This window comes from Myiozetetes cayanensis, unplaced genomic scaffold, assembly GCF_022539395.1.
Source record: "Myiozetetes cayanensis isolate MyiCay16 unplaced genomic scaffold, myiCay2020 scf9, whole genome shotgun sequence".
Lineage (NCBI taxonomy): Eukaryota > Metazoa > Chordata > Aves > Passeriformes > Tyrannidae > Myiozetetes > Myiozetetes cayanensis.
The window spans coordinates 17455468-17480737 of record NW_026088185.1 but is presented as its reverse complement, the minus strand read 5'-3'; the positions used below and the strand labels follow the sequence as shown (position 1 = coordinate 17480737).

The 25270-nt window shown below is 39.5% G+C and overlaps 1 protein-coding gene across 1 annotated transcript in view; it reads left to right on the top strand.

Annotated features, from left to right (window-relative positions):
- MAP3K20 (mitogen-activated protein kinase kinase kinase 20) overlaps positions 1–25270 on the top strand; it is a 92734-nt gene that overhangs the window by 4501 nt on the left and 62963 nt on the right. The window contains 1 exon segment of the mRNA XM_050340187.1: positions 2187–2376. Coding sequence (XP_050196144.1) covers positions 2218–2376 — 159 coding nt within the window. The 5' untranslated portion in view covers positions 2187–2217.

Below are 25270 nucleotides of genomic sequence, written 5' to 3'. Positions count from 1 at the left end.
CTGTTCCCACTTCGCTGTTAAATTTATGGTCCAGTCAGTGCATATGCTTTTGCCTATGAGTAACACCACTCTTCTAACTAATTCTATTGTCAATAAGGAGATTGTTCACTCAAGTGTAATTACCCACGTCCATAAATATATGCAGGGCTGTGGCCTTAAATTGTGAGGTTTCTGGTTTGGGAAGCTGACCTTTTGTATTTATCTATAAAGCATCACATATGCTTGAGACACCATGTACACAGCATTAACGTGGGGTAACTGCCAGAGTAAACAGAGTAAATGAGCTTTTGTTTCTGAAGATCTGCTAATTAAGCAACACTGGCAAAGAGCAAAGCATTTAAATTGGCTTCACTACACTAGTTTGTAGGAGTGACCAATTTCTTTTCCTTTGAGGTTTCTCTAAAGAAAATGTATGCAGGATGGTGCAAAAGATGACTCTGGGATGGCAGGAAATCTAACATCAGCAACAAGGTTAAAACAAAAACTGAAGGTCAGCAGGAGAGTTTGGGTACCTGTATCAGGGAAGGGGCTGCAGAGCACTGAAAGAATGCACTTGATTTCATATCCCACTGGTAACCCCTACTCCGACTCACAGTGCTAGGGAGAGAGCATTCATGTTCCCTTCCTGAGAGCTTTGCAGGCTGTCAGTGAAAGGCTTGAAATCTGCCCCTTCCTAAAATGCCTTCTTGTAAACATAGTCAAGTTGTCTTGGTACGGTCAGCGTTTGCCTTTACCTTTATGGGTGGTCAAGAGTTATAAAATGAAGCAGGCAGTTTCAGAAAGGCTTGATGTTACCTTATGCTGTATGTAGAAAAGTGTTTGTATCTTTGTCTCTCATTTGGAGAATAGCTGCAACCAAATAGTGACAGAAATTCCTGGTCAAATGATGTCTCAGTTTTAATCAGATTAGCTGCACAATAAGGAAAGCCAGGGGGCAGATAATGTCTTTGTGTTTCTTACAGAAGGGATTGGCATAAAGGGATTTTGGCAGTCTGTAGTATTAGGTGTATTACAGGTGCATTTCCGAGCTCCGGACAACACACAGTGTGTGGATTCCATCTCAACAAGCCCTATAGAATGGAGACTCCAAGAAAACATAGTATGTTTTGGTACTGTCATTTACCATTGAAACTGGGCGTGTAGTTTTCATCAGCAATGCAATATCTCTGGTTCTTTTTTGGATTGTTTCATTCAAACCCATTTCTCATTTTATGCTGGTAAATTTACTTTCATTAATTGCAGGTGTAGTAACTTTTGCTGGTAATTAAAACTACTTTGTCTAAGCTGGTGCATCTGAAATGATCCCATAGCAGGCTTGCAGATGGTTCTGGAGGATGCCATGTCCTGCAGTCCCACTAAAGATCTGAGCTTTCTGATCTTACATCATTAAAAAAAGGAAACCTAAAATTAGTCATTCTTCATGCATTTAGGTGATAATATTTCTTGAAATTTGTTACGGCCATAAGCTTTATCACCGTGAAATCTCGGAGAGGGACGTTCTGTTCCCGTCGGCAGGCTTGGGATCATCTCTGGAAACTGCCGACACCAGTCTTGGCACGGGCTGCAGAATTTCACATATTGTAACACAGATGAATTACCTTGTGCTCGCGCTTTGTTACAACACGCAAACAGAACTGAGTCACTCGGGAGCAGAGATTTACCAGGGCCGGGTTTCTCCACGTCCGTGTGCGAAGCTGTCGGGCCTCGCCGCGGGTGCGCGGTGTGTCGCGGTGCCCCGCTCGGCGGCCGGGGCGGCCGGGGCTGCCGGGGCGGCGAGTGCCTCCTGCCCGGACCGTGCGGCGGGAGCGCGGCGTGCCTGGCGTGCCTGAGCTGCTAGGCAAGCTCCGAGCCCGCCGCACGCTTCCTGTCTGCCGGCGCGCTCCGCTTGCCACGGGCGAGGCAGCGACCTGCCTGCCTCTCGCAGAGCCGCTTCCAAGGTGTTCGGGAAACGTCAGTGTCCCTCTGAGGAATACTCTTGGTCGTTTCTGTCTCCCAGCTGCTCCTGATAGCTCGTGCAAGTTACACAAACGTTTGCGCAGCCTGTTGGAGTGTGAGTTCCCAGGTTGTTTTCCTCCTGTGCCCTGTGGATTTTACTTGTAGCGTGCCTGCGATTCTGATTTTGGGGTGTCTGGGCATGAGTAAGAAAGTCCATAAACCCTTGTTAATGAAAGCTTTTCTTTTCACAGGTTTTGCTGTGGTATATTTTGTCATTATGAGATGTCGTCTACCAGTGCTTCATTTGTGCAAATTAAATTTGATGACTTGCAGTTTTTTGAGAACTGCGGTGGCGGGAGTTTCGGGAGTGTCTACCGAGCCCGATGGATTTCTCAGGACAAGGAGGTGGCGGTAAAGAAGCTGCTCAAAATAGAAAAAGAGGTAAAGGTTTACCTTCCATTCACTTTGTCTGCTGTGGTAACAAGAACAAAAATTTTTTTCTAGTGTCTTCCATCCTCTGAGTAATGCAGACAAACTACCTTCGGCTTTTTTGTTTCATTACAAAACCCTGTAAGTGGATGATGTTAGAGTTGAGCAGTCCCAGCTGAGGGGGCTGATTTAAACCATTATTGTTTTTACTGTTCACTGTTCTTTCCCACTTTTTTTGTTTAGCAGCTCCTCTCTGCCCTGGCCCTGAGGAGAAGGAGAGCTAGCTGTGCCTGTGGAACTAGTAATTTTCCCTTGATGCCAGCAGGCATGTTGCTAGATAGGGAAAGGTAATTTTCACTGTCACTGCCTGATTCTGTTTTTTCCTTGTGACTTCTGGTCTCTTAAGGGCCGTGGTTCACATCTGTATGTTCACGATAGGCTTAGCATTGTCTCTTCCCTGCCTGCTGCAGGTTTTGATCTAGGGCTCCATAGCTCCTAGTTAGTTGTAGCCACACTTCAACTTGGCCTTGCAATGAGATATTTTTAAGACTAACTGTTCTACCAGTCAGCTGTCTAACTGTTCTACCCTTGTGGCGTCCTGTGCACCTGGAAAGGTGGACAGGTCCTTGGCAATCCTGAGGGAAGAGGCAGAATTAATTTACTGCACCTGTACTAACTAAGGTTGGTTTGTTGTTTGGTTTTTGTGGGTTTTTTTAAAAAGATTTTTAGATTTACCTGAAAATACTCTTCACCCCTCAGCTTTGTACAGTTCCAGTAGAGACACGGTGTATGTGGTCCTCACAGTGCTCTAGCCTGCCTGCTTGTCACCACCACAGATGGAGCAGTGAGGACACAGCAGTCTAGTGATGAACAACACAGTTACTGGACTGCTGTTCCAGCAGGACTATTTCTAACTTGTATACAATATCCTCCAAGTATTTTAGGAAGCCAGTTATAAGCTGGAGGACAGCAGAGCAGTGCTAGGCATAATAGGCTTAGTAAATAATGAGACACCAAAGTTCATCCACTGCTGCAGCAACTGAGCTGTCATGATTACACCATGCTTAGTGATGTGATAAGAATGTTTGATCATGATTAAGCAAGTTACTGTCTAAAATAATGTAGAAGGACCTCATTATTTTTCCATGATGGTGGAAGATTTATACATTCTGTCCAATGTCAGTTTGGGCTGTTCTCTTTATTTCTATTATTTGTTAATCTAGCAATAGATGAAGACAAGTAAAATTGATGCTATGCAGTATCAGTAACGTGCTCCTTAAAAATCATCTGGGTGGCAGTTCTCAGTAGTGGTCAGTGAAATATCTTTATTGAGTATGTGTGTTTCGGGTGGGATTACACCTGTGTCTGGGATAGACTAGTTGCTATGTACTTAAAGCATTTTTTAAAAGTAAATTTAAAAACAATATTACTACATCTTGTGATGGCTTAAACCTTAACGGAATGGGAAAGGATGGAGAAAGGACAGTATTACTTGACACAGTTGGAGCATTCAACAGAAATACATTTTTTTAAGATAGCCCAACACAGAGTTCAGCTTGTAGTAATAATGAACACAGATTGTTCAGTAGGAAAAGGAAACCATATGCTGGAAAGAATTTATTATAATATAAGGATTTATTTAGAGATTAATGAAGACTTGCAACTCATTAAGAGGTCATATCATAGTACTGTTAGGCAAATTTGGTTAAATGTGTTGCATATCCAAATGAGGATCAAGTCATTTGTAAGAACCAGGTGTGCTTTATCTTGGTATGTGGGACTGGGTGAATTGTTGTTAGGCAGTAGGTGCAGATGTGGTTTTGTTGTGTTTAAAAGAGTGTAAATGAACTGGAAGGGCAGCCCAAGGGGATTTGCAAAACACACTGAGTGGAAAGTTAGGGGCAGTGGGGGTGTCGAAAAGGGGTGATGAATGTCATCCATTAGCACAAATTTTGTTTATTTGTGCCTTCCAGCACAAATTTTGTTTATTTTCCTTCAGAATGGTTATCATTTGCAACTTAAACTAAACAAGACAGGTTATGGCTGGGACCAGGTTGGTATGGGCACTTTCTCTTGAAAATTTTCTGGGAAGGCAGCGGAGAGGCAAGTGGCGATGCCTTAAGTAAGTCTAACAAGCTTTGGCAGAATCGTCTGTCAACAGTTTTAGAGACTTAAAAGTTAAGAGCTTATTTACAGAAGTTGCATTGTCATATGGAGAAAATGGTAGGCTCAGTTTAGTGCAAAAAGTTATTGCAAAAACTAAAGGTTAGAATTTGTAGTCAGACAAATTAGAATGGAAAAGAAAGCACAAATTATCAGGAGTGAGGATGAGTAACGCTTGGCACAGACTACAAATGGGAGGAGTGAAATGGAGGATTCTTTTAATTTCTTTGTCTTCTCATTGAGATGTCTTTTTAGACAATTGTTTCTGAGCTCAACACAGCAACATCTTGCTGTGGTATGGTGGCCTGTGCTGTACCAGAGGCCAGCCTTGGTGGCCAAAAGGTCTCTTCTGACCCTAATGGCTGTCAAATGTTTCCATGGGTAATATGTTCCTCTGTAGTGATCACAACAATGAACATCTGTGACTGAACTGCACTGAAAGTCAATGGCTCTTCTGATAACAATACAAAAATACAGTTACTTGCTGTAACTCTATGTGTTTAGTAGATATTTGGATGCATTTAGTCCAGAAAACTAATTATTACTCTTTCTGGTTTATTTGAAAGGAAGTGTTCTTTTAAATCCATGACTGTTAACTGCTGCCAATAATCCATAACAACTGATTAGAGGGAAAACAGAGGAGAGTTGTGAAAAGCTTGCTCAGAGGAATTTCATGCTAGCCAAGTCCAGGGGCACAAGCCAAGTCAATAGAGCTGTGGTATCATTCTGCAAATATGTTGTATCTGTGTGTCATTTTATTAAACAAGCCAATCACAACCAGCAAAGATCTTGAAGGTTTTGTATTAGTCAAGGGGCTAACAAGTTCGAACATATGAAACAAGGCAATTTTTGTTCCAGCACAGCATACTAATATATGTGCTTAGAAAAACTTACAAATACTTGGAAGAGCGTTGCTCAGACAGATTGCTTCAAAACTCTTTAAAATTCGAGAAATACCTCTGCAGGGCATTAAGTTTTTATAGACAGGCAGTAAAATGTGACTTTACAGGAGTAGGTGTGTGTTTATGTGAATAAAATGCACCTAAATAGGTCTACTGAGAAAAATAATATGCTGCAAGGCCTTGACTAGAGTATCAGATCTGAAACTGGGCAAGACTTCTGCTGATTAAGTAAAACATAGGAGTGTGGCCTGAGTGATTAAATAGCAGCAAAACCAAAATTAAAGTGCCGTTTTACTATCTAGTACAAACACTCTAACAGTTTTGGGTTTTAAGCAGGGAACAGGAGTTCCTTGTGAATTGTTTTATGGAAAATCAAACTGTTGGTGTGATGTTTGTGATGCATGTGGTCGGAGTAAAAATGCCTCCTGTAGCAGGGTCTGTGCTTGCTCCTTTTGCCCTAAGTGGTAATTGTGTCCGCTCATGGGAGAAAATCACACACCTACTACTCAGGAAGTTATTTGGCATTTTTGAGAGTGATTTATATGAATTATTGGATAAGCCCATAATTTGGCTCCCACTGAAATGAATGGGAGAGATTGGGCCCAGGGTCCTTATTCTGAAAATTGCTAGCAGTTCTTTTGACTCCATTATCTTGAGCAGATAACTGCTGGAGTGAAGTGTTACAAATGTTGTTTTATGCCTTGCCACATTAGCTTTTCACTAAAGAGCACTCGCCTCCTTTGATTGTACATCTCTGAAGTTCACCCATTATTTGTCACTGCTTTTGAAGGCTGTGCTTTTGATGGCAGTTTGTTGGCATCTGGAATGTGGTTCTTCACCAGGAGATTTATTCCTGCTGGAATTTCACCTGAAATTTGAATTTAATATCACAGCTCTTTGGAAGTATTGCATGGTCCATGAGCTGTCTTTGTGCTATTGATGAGCAGCAGTATTGCATCTGGTTTGCTTGCTTCAGCCATTACAATCATGGTACTTGGGTATAAGATCATCTGATTTCATGAGGTACAGGTGTTCCTGGACTCCTTCAAAATACTGGTAGTGGTCTGTGCAAACTACAGGAGAGTGGTGGAAAAAAACTAGTAAAATGTAACTGTAATCTTATTGGGAAATACTTAAGTACTTCTGGTGAATTGAGAGAACTAACTTGTGGATAAAAGATGTTAAATTGAGTAGGATTAACTATGCATGCCTTGTTCAGTCATGTCTCTGTAATGCATTTGAGTTTTATGAGACTCAAAAATAAAAACATGTTTTCTCTAGTTTTGATGCTGTATTGCCTGAAGTCTGGCTGCTATGGAAGTTATTTTTATATTGTCAGGGTTTCTTTGATGTAATACATGTGCAGTAAGCTTTAGGGGATCTTTTAATGCTTTATAAAAATTTTCATATGGAATATAATACAGTGTGTTCACTTATTTTTATGATCCACTTCTGAAAAGAAATGTCCAGAAAACAGGGATTGTACCTCTGCCTTCTGAAGGGGATGAGTTAAGTCTAACCACATGCATGTCACTAGACTTACCTCACTCATGTTTGTAGTGCTAAAAGTGAGCATGTGGTAATTTTAATGTGGGTCATGAGAGTAGGAACTGGGAATGACTTTCAAGAGTAACAAGAGAAAAACAACAGAGTAAAATAAAGCAAAGCAAACCAAACTGAAACTGATACTTGGTTCTGACAGGACTAAAAATAGTAGACGTTCTTTTTGCTTGCGGTTTATAGCTGGTATGGGTGCCAGCCTTGAATATTCAGCTCTCCACACTGAGTCCTGGCTGTAATGAAGAACAATTTTTTTACACTTTTTAATTACATTATTAGCTCTTTCTAGGGGCTCCTATCCTCTTACCTCTCTTGAGTCAGCATGTACTGAGAGTGATTCAAGATAATACCTGCCAGAAAGTGTCTGAATTTACCTGGTTCCAGCTCACTGCGGCAGGAATGACAAACCCCGTTTCCAACTCATGGTTCTTTGGTGCAGGTGCTAATGAACAGTGAGAGAGGGATTAGGGTGTGGGCTCTGTGAAGATACAAAAGTGTAGTAGTCAAATATGTGAACTTCCCAGAGATATCTGCAGTAAGTGATTTCATAGGAACCCTTCCAACCCCTTGTTAATTTAAAGAAATTCTGCTGTATCTTGTTAATAGCTAAAAGGAAATAAAACTGTATTTATTATACCAGAGAGATGTCTTAAAATGTCTTAGTTTCTGTTTTACAGAGTGGTTATTTTGCAGAATTTTCTGTTTGTTTTTTTTAATGTTTTAATGGTTTGGTTGGTTTTGTTGTTGTTTTGGTTTTTGGTTTTTGTTTTGTTCTGTTTTTTAATTTGGTAAAGAAATTATCTTAGAGCGCTCCTTTTGGTGCTAAGGTGTTCCCAGAAGGTGTCAAGAGGATACTTGGAACCCTTTATAGAGTGGAAATTGTCAAAATTGCTTCAGATGCTCCAGGTGTTGTGTATTCTGTATCTTGGAGAATAAATAATTTTGGATAGCACAGACTTCTGCAATAAATTTTTGACTGATTCTGAGTTTGCCTTACTCTTGGCTGTCATTCACATGGTATTTTCTGGAGGACTTTATTTAGTAAATGCATGTCATATTTTCAGGTGCCACTGCATGAGATTTTCTGTGTTCTTTGGGTAAGACTGTGTTATAAGTGTCGAGTGGCATATGGGTTGCAACCAAAATATTTTCAAAACCCCTTTGGTATTTGGGAGACACCAGTGTAATGAAAATTGATGTAGCATTGCCAGAATACAATTATTCTTGGGAAGAACAGGCTTTAGTTTAATTTTCTCTGTTTTAAGAACTTTCATTCCTGTGTCTCTGCTTCCTAAAACAATCTTGGAAACGTAGCAATCCAGACACAGAAACATATTGGTCTGTATTCTGCTATATTTTACTGTAGTAGATTTTTTTAACTTGTGTTTTTAAACATTTTTATACCATGTTTTCATTAGGTGAGTAATGTCTTTGAGACTTGCTTTGTGTAAATAGTGAGTATTTGTAGTACTAGTTGTGTGTCTTACTAGATTTTTTTGACCGACCTAATTTGATATTCTTACTTATACAGGCTTGTGCATACACATTCTTTTAAATCAAGCCAATTTTGGGTTAATTTGAAATAGACATCAGTGAAACTGCGTGTCAGGACCCAGACTGGCAATTTGTGGCTTCAGAAGTTATTTTGAATCAGTTGAGACATAATAACTGGCAGTGTTGTCATCTTAGCTTGCAGTAAATGAAAAGTAATTTCACACGTGCTGGGAATCTTGCTGTAGCCACATGTAAGAAGTTTATCCTTTCTTTATAGCTAAACCACTAGGTTTTTTTTACTGAAATTGTAAAGGGTCAAGTGCACACATCCTTCTCTTGACTGGTGGCCAGCTTTGAACAGTTGGTATATAAATAAATTTGATAAACAGACAAATTAATAAGCAAGATGCACTGGATATGTCTGTCAATTCCTTTTGCTTGTCTTTTGAATTGCCTTAAACTTTGTATGTGAGAAATGACATTATCTTGCATTTGCTGCTGATCAGGAATACAGGTACAGCTGCTATAGCTTGGTTGAGTCACAGGAACTTACTGTGCACCTGATCCCTGGGTTAGGAATATCTCTGTGGGGTTTGGACCCTTTTGCCTCAGTTATCTTTAATTTTGGTGGTGAGTTTTTCTGTGTTTTGGGTTTGTTTTTGGATTTTTTTTCAGAAGGTGTAACCTCTGCAGGTGAACAACAAGCCTGTGTCCTACAAATTATGAATAAATTTTGTTTAGAATAGGGAGGAAATCTGCCTCTGATTGTTTAGAAAGCACTCTTTCTTATCTATTTTACTATCCACGATATGCAGCTTGTTAGGATACTATTAAATATTCTTTAGTTTCATAATTAGTTTAATTCCATCATATATTGTCTTAAAAAATATTCTGTCAATCTACTGCAAGTTTTTGTTTGACGTTGCCAGTAGATACTTAGCTGCAATTAAGGGTATTTTTTCTAGGGTGTTTTTTTTCTTTGTTTTGGTTTGGAATGGGGGGGGAGAGTTTCGTTTTTGTTGTTTGTTTTTTTTTTTTTTATTTGGTTGGGGTTTTTTGTTTTGTTGGTTTTGTTGTTGTTGGGTATTTGTTTTTTTTTTCTTAGTGTTTTTAATGTATTTATCTATTTTTAATTTTGCTCTAGGTATGTTTCTCCCTTTTCTGTCTTCTCTTTGCATGGACTCGGTTGTTACTTATAATTTGAAGGAGAGGTTGTGTTGCTTATTTCTCCATGCCAGCAACCCTTAACATCAAATGGCAGCTCTTGTGTTTCCCCTCCCACGACATTCTCTGACCCCAAGCTTCTGTTGAAGTGATTAACTGCAAAATAGTATTTTTGGATGTTTAAGCTGTCCTGAAGCTTTTCTGTAGAAGAGATCCTTTTTCATCCAGCTGGTGTTACAAGTTGTTGCAGGCTCAAACAGTTGAGGTCTGGTTCAAGTTAGACTTAGGTAGACATTTATCTAAGTATGTAGTTTTCTTAAAACGAGGTTACTGTAGAAAATTGGAATGGCAGGTGAATGGTAACTTTAGAGATAGTGATTGCATGTTTGAGTCTTGAGTACTTTGAGGGACAGCTGACAATTTAAGTTGTCTGTGACCCATATTGAAATCTGTTGTTGTTGCAGTTCCTGGGGTTGCTAATTAAATAGCTTGCACTCACTGCAGCATATGGAATGACGAATTCCAGAGTTGCTGTTGAGGTGTGTGGAAGTATTGTTTGAATATGACAAATGTCTGGGTTGCTGCGTGCCTGTGTGATGGTTCAGATGAAGTCAGAGATCTGTGCTGGAGTTGATGTGATTCTGTGAGTCTGGGACCATCCTTCTCCTGGAGGGCGTTTTCCATAGATTATTCAAAGCTGAGTGTGGAGGCCAGGACTCTGGTTGGGGTCCCCAAACTACCTGTTATACACATAGTAGCAATGGAATCTTGAGCAACATGTTTTGTCCTTTTAGGAGGGCAGTTAAACACTCAACAGGACTACATCTAGATAGGCCCTACTCTATTTGCCTTTTTTTTTTTTCCCTTAATTTTAGACTGTCGGCATGTGAGTTGTTTAAGGGTCTGGGGCACAAAATTTCACTGAAAACAAAGCTGAAAGAAAAAAAATATATATCCTAACTTTAAGGCAAACCTCTAAATCAGTCTTTTTAATTGTCATGACACAACTAAGACCGTAAAAGTTATTTCATATTTACCTATTGCCACTTATTAAGGTGCTGATGGAGTAAGTTTCCTTTTTAAGATGACAATATAAACAGTAACAAGAAACTTTCAGACCTGTTTATGTTAGCTGGAGGCTGCAGAGGAGCCCAGAGAACAGCTTTAGTGTTAACTCTTTCTGTCATGTTCAGTTAACTGTGCAAACACACCAAGGAGATGAGGCCAATGAGAGCATATATGGAGCTGCACTTCTGATCTAGCTGCCTCCAAACTTTTTAGTGTTTCATCAGTTACAGTCAGCTACTGGGGAAGAATCCTATTTGCAAATACATGTTTGTTTACTAGGTTAGTGTGTAGAGAATCTACATTCTGCATAATTTCTATTTAAGAAGGTCAGCGCCACAGGGAAGCTGGGTGACTTGCACACAGGAGGGGCCTCCCTATGGCTGCACCTCCTTGGCAAAGTAGGGCCTGGGCTCCTGGATGTCACTGAAGGGAACAGTGCCACATACCTCCCTGCTTCTCTTCTCCCTCTGGTTGCTTATGTATTTTACTCCAAAACTTCTGAAAGTTGGGGTTCCTTGTGGCTAAACGATGTAGGCAAGGGAGAGAAAAAAACATGTCATGATATACACACCTGACCGAATACCTGCGGGTTTTGTGTATTGGGCACCTGAGTTTCCAGTAGCCACATCAAAAATAAGCATGGTTTGTAAAAACCCTTGAGCTGTTGTAGGAGAAGCGAGGAAGCTCCTGGTAGGCACCAGAAGACAAGATGCAGTTGCTTGTACGAAGTTGCTCTTGGAGCTGGCAAAACCAAAAGGCAGACATGCAGGCTGGGCGCGTGGCAGCCTTTCAGTGAAAGCTGAGGCGCTCTGCAAATTATTATCTGGCAGAAGCAGTATAGGAGAGATGAGTAGGTTGTTCTGGAAATTTGTTAAAATAATCTAACTGCTGCACCCTCAAGTGAATGACTGACACTTTCCAAGAGGTTATCTTTTCCTCTTGGAAGAACAGTAAAGCAGAGAAAGTATAGAGCGTGCCTGTCTGTGGTCAGAGGGGAAAAAGCACAGAAATCACTTTTTGTCTAATTATATAACAAGCTTAATTTTAGTAATATCAGATGCATTTGAGGCAGTCCTGTTAAAGATGATGGCTTATGAGTTGTGATTGGTGAGTTTCAGTTTTTGTGAACTGTGTACTTTTAATCTCTTAAACCAAAGAAAAGGCTTTTTGGCCTCTTTGTGATGATGTGTCTGTGAATGCTAAGGTGCTGCATGTGATATTAAGTATGTAGCAACAGATGGCTAAAATTTGGAGCTGTTGAATTTCTCTTTCTTTTGGATGTTGCCTTGCTAGTACCCCCTGTAAGAGTTTGTGAGGGCCCTAAAGGCATATACAGGATCCAGAACCCTACTCAATAGGACCACACATTTTGGATTTCTGCTCTTAATTTTTGTTTTCTCTGTTGTTTATGTATTTGTACCAAAGTCTTTATTATAAAATCTTCTTTCCAAGACGGTGTCTCATCTGTCCTGTGCAGAAGTTGGCAGTAATATGGTTTCTGGCACTGTGTCCCAAGTGGTTTACTCTGTTCCCATTGCAAACCACTTCCCTGTAAGCGCTGTAATTCTGGAAGGAGTCCTGCAGTTTTTAACCAACTGGGAACAAGACTCAGTCCTCCTGGGATAAACAAGCATTCTGTTGTTACTTAATAAACCTGAAATCTGCAGTATGAAATCTGCCTTTTCATTACTGTGTTTCTGTGCTGTACGGTGAGAAGGGAGGTCTTGCCTGCCTGTTACAGCTGTTAGCGAGACAAACATGAAGTAACAGCACTAACAGGGTGCCTGACTCAAGAAATTCAGGGCAAGTGACACTTGATTCTGTAGCAACACTGGCATCGGCTGTTAGCTCCAGTGACATAGTCATTGCCTTGAAACTGTGACCCGAGTTCCCTTTTTGGGAAAGGAAGAACCTGCCAAGCCCTTTCAAAGACCAGGGCAGCTGCTTTGTTTGTCTTTTAAAAATCTGTATTTCTGCCTTTTTGCTTGGTCAATATTTAGAACCATTGAAAAAGTAAACGTGACATGGGGACTGAGATCCTGCAGCTAGAGCTCCTTTATAATTACATATTCAGGCACAACCACACAAAGGAAAATGAGAGTCCCTTTTCCTTTATGTACCATATTTCAGTTTTCCCTTAGGTTTAAATTGGCATTTTGGACTACGTTCGCTTGAGCCACTGAAGAGCTTATCAGAAGAGGAAGGAAACAGAGGGAGGGAAAGAAAGATAGATTTCCAAATGACAAGCTTTTGAATAGTTGAAGTTCAATCCCTAAAACAAAAAGTGGAATCTTTTTTTTTTCTAAATAATATGCTCTACAGTCTCACCTCTCATCTTGAGAAACATAAAAGAGCGAGCAAAAGAGATGACCCAAATCACAGAGTCCTTTGAAAGAAGAAATTCAGCTGTTTTGAACACTTACAATCAAAGGAAGTGGTTTCCCTAATTACATGAACTATGTGAAAGCTCTCAGAATAGCTCTTCCACCCCAGGATTCCTTGCACTTTAGAAGTTTGCATAAAAGCTCACATGGAGAATCAGATGCAAAGTGTTTGATTCAAATTTTATTAGGCAGAAGTGAGCATACATTCCTGTCTCTGGATTTGGCAGCTGCTTGGGTTTGGACCATAAGCCTGGGTTTGATGGATTTCAGTCCTATACTTTTAAATCTTTCACTCTTCAGGTTCTCTGGTGAGACACCCCTATCGAGAAAAGTAGAAATGAAAAAATGGACAAGGGATAGAGGGGTCCCTTTGTGAGCTTTCAGTTGAGGATTCTTCACCCTGATTAGGCTGTTCATTTTTGTAAAAACCCATCCCTGCACACAGCTCTTAAAAGAATGAGGAATTTTGCTTCCTCATATTTTAAAGAAACTGTGTATCTTAAAATATTTATTTGGAAGAATTGGGATCTTAATTTTACAAATTCAGTATTATTCTAGCATCACCATTTACTTCAACTCATCAAAATTCTGAATTCAGTAGAAATTTTGAATAAAAAAGCAATATTTTCAAAAGGCTTTTATGCCTCATGGTTTCTTTTTGTATGTACACAATAATAATGGTATGTTAGTCTAAACTAAACTGTGAGGACATATGAAAAGATGCAGGACACTTCTAAAGGCTTAAGATCTCTGCTGTCCCTGAAGATACAATATGGAATAATTAATGGTTGAAATATTTAAAAATAATATTTGCAAGGTTTGCAATAATATACAAGACTATCACACTTGCTCTGCACAACAGTGACCTCAGAATGGTGTCATATTCTCCCCTCAGAGCCAACTACAGTAATTATATCCAGATTTGCTAAAGACAGAGATAATTGATGAAACTGACCTTGAGGAGAAATCTTGAAGCCCTTCAAAGTGCAACAATTCAAACTCAAGAAGGAAAAAAGGCAGAAGGGATTATGACTGTCTTCCAGATATATGGGATCAACCAATTTCTCTTTATAGTAACACTGTATAATAATTGCAAGGTACTGCTAACTCTTCTTGAAGAGAAAAAATGTTTCTCTGGGTTCTTTTTTTCCTGCTAATACTGCATTTTTTTTTGACTCCCTCCCTTCCCAGGCAGAAGGAAGGACTTTCCTGGAATCAGAGATTTGTCTGCTAGAAGTGAACACCCTCAGCAGGCCAGCAGCACAGTAGCAGCACATACAGAAAGAGAAGGAAAATGTCATGTAGCTGTACAGCATTCTGATAGGGTGGAAAAGAGTCCTTGCTGAGCCTTCTACAGAGATTTGTCTCAGGCAGCAAAGCTTTGTTGTCAGTATTGCCAGAGGATGATTTTGCTTGGATGAAGGAGAATGCTTAAAGTCATTTGAACCTTGTTTGACCTGAAGGTGGCATGGAAAATTACATTTGCTTGTGTCTGATCCTCGAAGGGAGCCGGTGTCTTAGACAAGGTTTTACATACCTCTGCCTTTGGAAAATGGGAAGCTATGGTGTATGGGATGCTGTTATTCTTCCACATCAAAGGACCTGTTGCAGGTTTGAATGTGCTGTGTGCCACCAAGACATCATGGAGCTCCTGGGCCCTGGATCCAGCTTGTGAGCTCAGTTCATTGTACTGAAGTTTGCAAATCTAATCCTTGTCATGCTCGGAGCATAAATCAAGCGGTTAATTGTGCAATTGTGCAAGCAGTAATTGTGCAAGGACTGCGGTGTTGCTAGAATAGGAAGGAAGAGATGCAAATTCTCCCTGCTGCACTCAGATTTAGATTGGCATTGTCATTAGCTGCAGCATGATGCCTTCTCTTCAGCTTTTCAGGTACAGCCCAGAGTAGGCACAGAGAGGTTTTGTTGGACTCTGCACAACGTGACCCCGATCCTGAAGTCCCTGTGGACTCATGTAATACAGCATTCCCACTTCCTCTTTGCTGTTTCATTTATTGTGGGTCCTCACAAAGCACAGTGCAGGTCAATGGAGGAAGTCGGTTGTTTTGTAACCACAAAATAATGATCTCCATTTTGTAACTGGCCTATTACAAATGTTACTAATTTCCCATTAGGGTATGGGTGTGATGTTCCTCTGATACTGATTTCTGATGTGTCTAGAAGTTTTCTACAAATGATAAAAGAAAAAATTCAAATCAAATCTGAAGGTGCAGATTACTGGTGTGGAAGTAGAAACTGACAAATGGAGAAATGCTAAAGCCGAACACGGTTGCAAGAGGTTCTTTCCCCTTACATGTCTACCCTAAAATAGATTGTGTTGCATCATGGAGTATTATTGTGGTGCTGTTACTTTTGCATTCAACTGTCCTCCATTTACCACTTTTCCTGCATCTGTATTCTTTTAGAAATTTTTGTCTATTCATTTGTGTGAGTTAGAGCAGTTCTGAGAAATGTTTTGTACACATTTGAGAATTAATGGTATGCATAGGCTGTGATTTTTTTCCTCATTTCCAACTCTCTTAGAGGAAATGCTCCTGACTTGCGTGTGCTCTGTTCCACCAAACCATTGCAAAGGAGTTGGAGCAGGTCTCAGGCTTTGTGTTCTCAGTTTGGCTCATTATTCAGTTTTGTCCTTTCTAGTGGGTTCAAACTGCAAAGCCAAGGCTTTGACACAGATGTTGGTAGAGGTTACAGTACCTCTGGTCATTCTGTCCTAACTTTGGGGAAGGAACAGGCATGGGATATTGTTGTTTCATTGGAGAAGAGCCATAAGAAAATTGTTTGGCTTAATTTGGTATCCTGTTGTGGTACAAAACCCTGTGAATTCTTTGCTCCTTATAAGTCTGTTCATGAAACTCAAAGCAACTGTGTCTTCATAGGTCACTCTGTAATCAGTCTCACTCTTCTAGGTAGGTTCTTCTGGATTTCCACTTTCTGCAGAGTTCAGAGATACCAGTATTCAAGTTACTGCCTTTTTAAAAAAATTATTTTGGGACTGGCCACTATTCTTACATAAAAAAGATTAGAAATGAAATAGTTGTTATTGCCATATCTATGTAAGCAGATAGCTATGAAGAAGCCTAGATGAGATAGGGAGTCCTGTGTACAAGAAATTCATCAAAGAGAAATAGGAGAAAAGCTGAAGTTACAGGTCAGAAATATATAGTACAGTCATACTAATAAATGTTTTATGACACTTAAAAGCATTTTTAAAATGTTGGTAGTTTTCCTCCAAGGTTTTTATCTTAGCTGTTGTTTCATTTGAATTTTTCTTAGTCCTAATGGAAAAAAGATTGAGCTATCATGAAGGTAGCCTGAAGAATCCCAAGAAAAAATAAACAAGGGGTCCATGTTTCATAAAGGTAAAGCTTAAAATTTCAGGATTTTTGTCTAGTTTTATTTTTTGACCATCACTACCCAGTAGGGGTAGCATCTGAGACAAGTTTCTGAGTAAAATACAATTTTCAATCTTAGACAAAGAAGAATAACTTTTCTGAAAAGCAGGAAAGGAATTTATGTGCTGAAACTCTAGTTTTGTTGGAAATGGAGATTCTGATCCATAGTGGTCTAGATGGTAGTGTGGGCATAGACAGAGAGCTGCTGTGAAGTATGTTGTTCTGCTTATTGCTTTATGGGATGGTCCTGGTTGAAGGACAGTGGTACTTGGAGAAAGTGTAAGTCAGGTGTTGGTGGAGTTAGAAGTCCTGATTTTCCAGAGCATGTTTTTGCTTATGTTCTTGGGAATTCCAGCTAGGTGGAAGGGAGATCTGGCTGTAACCTGAGGAAGGATGCTTACTGCTTAAGTCCTGGTGAAGAGAAAGAGGACTTGGTAAATGACAGAAACAGCTTGCTGCTCTGGATTCAGGAAGGAAGGTGATCTGTTGCTACTGAGTGGTGAAACGAGAACTGGAAGCAGATTTGTGGTGAAGATTTCAGCGTGATTAATGGTGGATTATTTGGACAGTTGTACATAAAAACATGATGTAATTCAGATAATGCACAGCAGTCAGAGATTCAGATTATGGTGGCAACTCATGTTCCTGAAAAAGTTGGATGTTATGAGGTTGTGTTATGGCATCGGTAAATGTGGCAAGAAAATATACCTCTCATCCATGGGGGACTCTCAGTCATTTCAGCAGAGGAACATCAGTAGTTGGCAACTACTTTCACTCCTTTCTTTTTATGCCTGCTGGTCGCAGCCAGAATTTCTGTTTTGAAAGTTTTGTGTCTTTTTTAAGTAGATGGATTCCAGCTAGGGAGCAATTATTTCCTCTTCTGCAGGGGAAGGTAATTTTCAGAGCCGTGTACAGAGCTCTGGTAGCCCATGTGGAAAACAAAACCACATGTGATTTGCTGTTAGCATATAACAGTGGGGTAACACATCTTGCCATGTGCTGTTTTCAAGAGAGTGGGCTCAGCCTGTCTGGTTGAGAAACGTTTTCTGGAATTTTAACATTCACTATGATTCCAATAAGAGGGATCCCCATCTAGTGCTATTCCTATCATTAGCTACAGTAGGTTGGATTTATCCACTCTAAGACAGGCTTTAAATGAGTGCTCATCAAGAACATGATGGGTTTTATTTTCCTTGGTTAAATTACAGTTTTCATGATCAAGATGGAAAAATACTTTAGTGTAAAGATCATAGCTGCTTTAGAGGAGTGGATCAGGATGCAGAAGTACAGCTGCTGCTGTCTCTGTTGGAGTCTATGCTAATTGTTCAGCAAAAGACACTGTATAATGAGATTTGACTTGTTCTAGGTTATCTTATACAGATTCCTTACAAATACTGTGCAGATCTCAGAAAAATCACCGCTCCGTCTGGATATGTATGACCATGGCTCCTCGAGAGGGCATGGGTGTTGCCCATCACTGTCATACCAGAATGTCTTTCCAGCAAGGTGCTTACAAGACTTCCAGTGACTTTGATCTCAGAAATAATTTCCTTTGATATTTTTCCATTTTTGGGGCCTGAAAAGATTCAGGTGTAGCATATTAGCCATGATACCTTCTCACCTGTGGAGCAAGCAGGGAGTCAGAAAGTTTTACATTTTGTTATTCCCTTGTATTTTAGGGATGTTGTTTTTGTTACTGTTCTCCATAGTCAAAGCAGGTTTGTGTTCAAAATGATTGCAAGTAACTGGGAAAATTTCCCAGCATTGAGAAGAGAAATGATGATTGCTGAAAATAAACTGCTCTATGGGAGCTCAGGTATTTCAGCCCTGCTGTTTAATCCACTCATCGGTTGTTTCTACTCAATTGCTGGCGTTGCTTTGCAGCTGGAGGCAGCTTCATACTCCAAATCTGCCTGAATTAAATATTTATAGTATTGCAGGACACTGATAACTTCTAAACTCTTACACCATTACAAATTCATAGTTTATACATGCTTTGAAGGGTTGTACTATATGTGAATAACACTAGTGAAATCCAAAGTAAACTTGTTTTTGTCAGATCTCCCTTTATCAGGTACCTTTATATTAAACGCTTATAGAAGTTGCCTGCTGCAAAATGTAAGTCTGCTGTGGGATATGTTTGCACATTATGGATTTCTAATTGGAATCTATATCCATTATTTGTCCATGATCTTTGTGCTTTTTTGTTGTTAATGACAGTGTAACTGTAACACAAAATTTTTTCAAACTTATTAAATCTTCTGTAAGGATTTTCTACAGAAAGTGCCCTTGCTTAGTTTTGTCAGTCTGTTAACAGCCTCTTCTCTCACTGATACCAAGATTTTTCCATGGGCTGAGCAAGCCTTTGCAGTGTTTTGACAGGCATGTTCTGAATTTAGTGCCTAGTACTTCTAACCCCATAGCCTTCTTCCTTAAAGTGCCAAGTTATGTGCAAGGGTTGCTATAAAAAGTTTTATACTCTATTATAACTCAGTTTTCTTTTCAAATGGTCAATATCCAATACATTTTACTACTAGCATGTCCTTTGGTGCTGCATGATGCAAATTAATTATTTTAAAGTAAATTTCATAAGATGGGGAGAGCCTGAAAGAGCACATAACAAATTTATGTCCATTTTCCTTCCCTGTGGTATATTATGAGAGTTTAACAGAACTGAGTTGTCTTGGAAATGTGCTTTTTTTTTCAAGATTACAACCTAAAAGTCAATACAACGTATTTGAAGCGTGTTTCTACCACAGTAGCTCCAAAAATGAGATTTTTTTGGTGATATAAACCAGAGGATTTAAAATAATGGTAAGATGATTATATAGCAATGAGAATTTATTAGTTTCCTGTATATTTCCACTTATAGTCTCTGGGATTCGTGTAGGACATAATTTTGGATGCAAATTTGATGCTTTGAAACATTTGCTCAATCAAAATGGTTTTAAGTACAAATTTTGTACGTCATTGTAGATGTACTTGTGAGATTTTAATTCTGTTATTTACAGAAATGCTGCTGACATCAATCTGAGAGTGTAATTTAACTCTTTTCTGTATGGTTTAAAAAACAGGACGCTGTTACTTAATACAGCTCAAATATAGAGGCTGTCTTCTAAGACAAATGGTGACAGAGTTTTAACATGTAAATAGGCTGCAGAAGATTGCTTTTATTTGGGATAAGTTGTCCTCTAAATGAATACTAAAAGAGAAGCCCAAGCTCCCACAGCTTTTACGTGGCTTATTTGCATATAAAAGATTTCACCAATGATCCTTGACTTTGCCATGCTCATGTGTTTTTCCTCTTGCATTGTTAATATTAAAGATGGTTTAATAGGTTTAGTAAACATTCCCTGAACTGGACAATTAGTATGCTTTACTTATTATTTGAGGACCCCAAAGCGCAAAATTCTTGTTTGTACTTTTTTCCATGGAAAATTTTATGAGAACACATAAATCAGTTGACAAAGTCCTAAGTTTTTATTTTGTATCTGCTTCATTTTCTTTTCAGTGTTCAGAACTCTAATAATTGCATATCAGAACAAGAGGGCACTTTCTTAAGCTGTTCCAGGGGAGGTTTAGGTTGAATATTAGGAAAAACATTTTTGCTGAGAGAATAATCAGACTCATTGGAATAGGCTACCCAGGGAGGTGGTGGATTCACTGTCCCTGGAGGGTTTTAAGATGAGACTGGATGTGGCACTTAGTGCCATGGTCTTGTAACCACAGTGGTGTTGGATCAAGGGTTGGACTTGATGACCTTGGAGGTCTTTTCCAACCCAGTTGATTCTATGATTCATCCCTGCTCTATAATTCTTAGTAATAGTTTTATGTTTCTTGAAGTATCCTTTTACGGCATATTAGAAGATAATTTATTAGCAATGATAGATGCTGACTGTCTAGTATTGTGTCTGTGAAAAGATGTTTTGGGCTTGTTTACCTAGAGAAACTGGTGTATGATAAGAGACATCATCTCTTATTAGACAACAGTGAATTCGTAAGAGAGCATTCATGAGACTGGGAATGGAAATAGACTGGATGTATTTTTGAGCAGGAATCTAGAAATAAAGGTGTGGTATTTATTTGTGTTAGCATTTCTTTTTTGTATGTGGTTGCCACTAATGGAATGATTTCAGTAAAACATCAGCTGGCCTCTTCCAGCTGTTCTTTTATTAGACTGTAAAACCCCCTGAGAGTAGCTAAGTTACAACTCTCCCAAGGACATGATAAAGCTCAAAGCCTTTAAAATGCTATAAGACTTAGGAAAAAAAAAGTCTTTCCAAAGCTGCCTTAAGTGTGTCTAAATATCTCCTTAATAGACATGACAAACAGTTCTCTGGAAAAATAAATAACCAAACTTTTGCACAATATAAGAGTAAGTTTTATAAGGTAGTTAAGGAAGTTATGTTCATCAGGTTCTTTGAGTAGCTGACCATGTCTTAACTCTTAATTTTACATAGAGCGAAGGTGCCTCTTTTTGTGCAGTCTACTGAGTTATTAATGGGAGAGTTGGTCGGCTGCTGGCTGACCTGATGATGTCACAAGGGGCTGTGTTAATCCTAAACCAGTGTGCTCAAAGCAGGGTGGAAAGATGGCAGTACTTTGCGCTTTCCAGTCAAGTGCTCCAAAGGCACCTGGAAGAAGCGGTGGTTGAGTTGCTTTGGGCCCAGTTTGTCCGGACCCAAGCAGAAAAGTCTTTTGATACTGGAAAAATAGTGTGGACAGATGTTCTTTTGCAGTTCCAGCTGTGCTGCTAGCCCAAACCTTTGATCAGTTCTCTTGACTACAAATGTGACTATAATAAATTTCCAACATATTTCCGAGGAGAACCACAGTAACTAAAATATGCTGAGTCGTTTGGTCTTTGCTAACTTTCACTGCCTTGGGATAGGGAGCTCTAACAAGAGCAGCTGCAGCTGCTGTGAGTAGCTGGCAGGCAACAACACAGCTGTATGCAAAGTGCCTCCGTCCACATCCCAGTCTCTGTGGCTGCAATTAAAGATCTGACGATATGGCCTTGTCTGATTCCCAAGTAATGCCAGCTCAGCATCAGGTGGCCATTGCCCACATCTGCAGTCAGCACCAACCTTTCGGATATCGTCAGAGCTGAGCTGCATTTGCTGCTCTTGCTGTGCTGGTACAGGACAGAGCAAAAGCAAGCGAGGGCTTGGGTTACCCCAGTGATTCTTGTGATGCTCATAAGAAGACCACACTGTCCAGCCAGCTTGCTTTGTCCCCTCATCTGCTGTTGGCCATGCTTTGAATCTGTGAGTTCTGTCCAGTAATTGCTGAACACAGACAAGGCCTAGAGGAGGACCCTTTTTTTACTTGCTGAAACAACTGAAGATACAGTTAGTCATGCATGGTTGTTTGTACTACAAGGTTAAGAGCAGTACTAATGGTTCTAGAGGCAGCTGTAGGGTGATGTCAGTCATAGGTGAGGTAATTGACATTTTCATATCTGTCAGTAAGTAGAGATTAAACAGCCATAAAACTAAATTACCCATTAAACACTGTGATCCATAACATGGTTCACAGGACACAACTACAATGTTTGTACACTTAGGGATTACCTGAATTCCAAACTCTTATACTGTAGCTGTCTTATGAATTGGGTTTATTTATGGTAAGCCAGGAAGTGAGAATTAAATTAAAATGTTTTCTGTGTAATTTGCTTTGACCTTGGATTCTGTGATAGTGGTTGAATTAGGTAAACAGTGGATTAGGTTTGTTTAGACTTCTGAATCCCTTTGCCTTCAAGAAATGGCATCTAGTCTGTAATTCACTTCAGCAGGACTCAAGAGGCGCATAATTTCATCCACACCTGTGATGTAAGTGCAGGGTGAATGGTTTCAGTGTAGTTTGATGGTCAGTAACAGGCTGGGACTAAGCTTATCGTGGGACTAAGCATAATATTCATCTCTCTTTCAGTCATCTTATGTGTCTGACTGTATCTCTGTATTATGTCCAGGGAGTTTGTATTTATGTGTTTGGGTGCCTTTCCTTCAGCTAATAACCTTTAGTTATGCTTCAATACAACATTTAAAAAAAAAAAATCTGTTTTTCACACAAAAAATTAATTTCATTAAATAGCAGAATTCTTGTTTCTGTTCATCACTAGTTAGGAAGGAAATTGGTGCTCATTTAGCTTGCATAAAATAGAAAGCAGCTCTACTGAGAGAAGAGTGTTGTGCCCAAGCCAGTGAGGGCTGACTTCTTCAATGGCCTTTAGACACAGATGCATGACAGATTTTCTTCCAAGCATTTAGGCATTTTGGATTAAGTATGAGTTTGATGCTTAAAAGTGATTCTGAATATTCTTGTTAGTGCCTAAGAGACCTTTGAAATACCAGTCTTTAACTACCACTTTGTAATTTGCTACCTGAAAGTCATTTTCATTGAAATATGGCACCTTCATGTCAAAAATAGTACAAAAGCTTCAAAGGTGTGGACTGACTTGCATCTGGTTCTCACTGTAAGGAATAAGTGTCTTTAAATTGGCTAATGGAGTTCACAGTTGATGTACAGCAACTGAAAAGAACATAACATTAAAGGAATCATCTAGAATCACTAAAGCAAACAACAGCAGAGTGATTAAAAGTATTTAGAAAAGATTTCTGTCAGATATAATGGTCCTTAGAAAGAGTTGGCAAATTCCCTCCCCCGCACAGTTGTTCATTCAGGATATCTGCAGGCAATTAGAAGGTGCCTCTCCATATTTCTTAGATGGAAGCTTGCTTTGGTGTTTCTTAAGAATCTCAGATTAGAGTATGAACATCAGTGTGAAGATGATGGTATTAGCCATGGTCGACATGGAATTTTTTCATACTTCTGGAATATTATGTTAGTGTATAATATCATGTAAATAGGATAATCTTAGAAATGTTTTTTTCATCTCTTAATAATAAAAGCACTGTGTGTCAGTTTGCCTGTGGCAGTGAAGTACTTGTCTTCTTGGCCCAATGCTCATATCTTGCTTGCTGTCCCTTTCGTGGTAGCACTGGGGTGATCGGTCAGTCTGGGTTTTGCTGCTGGTGTTGCTGCAGTCGAGCCCTTCCTCGTGTCCACTGGTTCTGATAGGCTTTTGCTGGATCCAGCAGCATCTTCTGTGAGATGGAGATGACTCACTGAGTTCTGCACGTTGTTGTGGTGGAATAGGGAGCTATGGCACTTGGGTGTGTTAATCATGGGGCATTTTTAATCATTCTCTGAAAAGATTGGGCTACTACTAGTTCTGTAGCCAAGACCTAAAGGAATTAGACCATGGGAAAATCAAATTTTAGACCCATCAATTTAATTCTAATGACTTGTTGAAGTACTTGTGTTGTAAACAACTCAGCAGGTGGTGTGCACAGTGCTTTGAAGACATGGGGGTTTAAGTGCTTTAGAAGAAGATGGGTTTATTCCATTCCTCTTGACCGAGATGTTCAAGATAAAGTGTTCTAGATAGTTTGTCTGTTTGTGGTATTCCTGTCTCCTTCTAACAATATTCAGATAGTCTGTCAAGGAATATTAGGTCTCCTGGTTATCTGGCAGTAATGCTGGTAGGAATTAGAAGGCATTACCAAATTGAGTATTTCCTAAAGAATATAAAAGTGTAATACAAAAGTTTTTCACGTATAGGGGTCTGCAAGCCCATGGAGATAGAGTTTTGAATGACTAGGCTGTCACCTGCATCCTCTGGACCAGAGAAGGAGATTGGAGGTACAGCTTGTGCTGCTGTTGCTGCTGCTGCTGGAGTCCCTTGTCCTGGGAGGCTGGTGGGGCTGCAGTTGCAGGGCACAGCTCCTTGAACTGACACATCCCTTGACTGGCTGTAGGACTGTTGCTGTTTACCTGCAGGTGAATCTTGCCACATTTTCTTAGATAGCTACCAATTAAATTAGTTTGTGGACTTGTAGGTGAGTCAGTCTGCTGAAGTATGATTTGCTGAGAACAGCATACATTTAAAAGTTAATTTTCTGGTATTGTGAAAAAGATTACTCACTTGATGGTAACACTGTTTTTCTTGCCAAGCAGGCTAAGCAGGATGGAGTTCGTGTAACCCAAGTGCAAAGCTATAGTTAAAGATTTAATTGACTATGTGTAAATGTCTGGGCATTAGCTAAAGATAAAGGTCTTACTTTGAAACTGTGTTGAAGTTACTCAGAAAAGGCTTTAAGCAACAACAACAGCAAAAAAATAAGTAATGTGGTGCCTTTATCTGCAGTTAGGCACACGTATCATGATACCGCCAAAAAAAATACTGGTTTGCTTTAGCTCTACATTTATTACAATAGCACTAGCTGATGTACCGTGGCGTTGTGCATCAAAACTGCTATAGCCTTCTTATTTTCAGTGAATCTACAAAGCTACAAATAATGTCATTGGCAGTTATCTAAGAATTTGTATGAAGACTCCTACATGTAAACAGCAACATTCCCATTGGCAGTCAAGGGATCTGCTGAGGGATCTGTCAGATCAGATACATTTGTTAAGTTCTGAGGAGTTGTGATCTTGTTAGATGCTCTTGCCTCGTACAGAGTTAACATAATCTGAAACTCTTAAAGCAATGCATTACTGTGGAGAAAAATATAATAGGATCTATCTGTATTTGTATAATATGCATATTTGTATAAAAACATCTATCTAAAATCTTGAGTTGAGTATTTATTTTAATAAACTACAGAGGTGAGACTGTTAAGAGACATTGAAGGAGTTACCTGACCTTTTCTCTCAAAACCTATGAAACAGGATGTGTCTTAATATCTGTGGATAC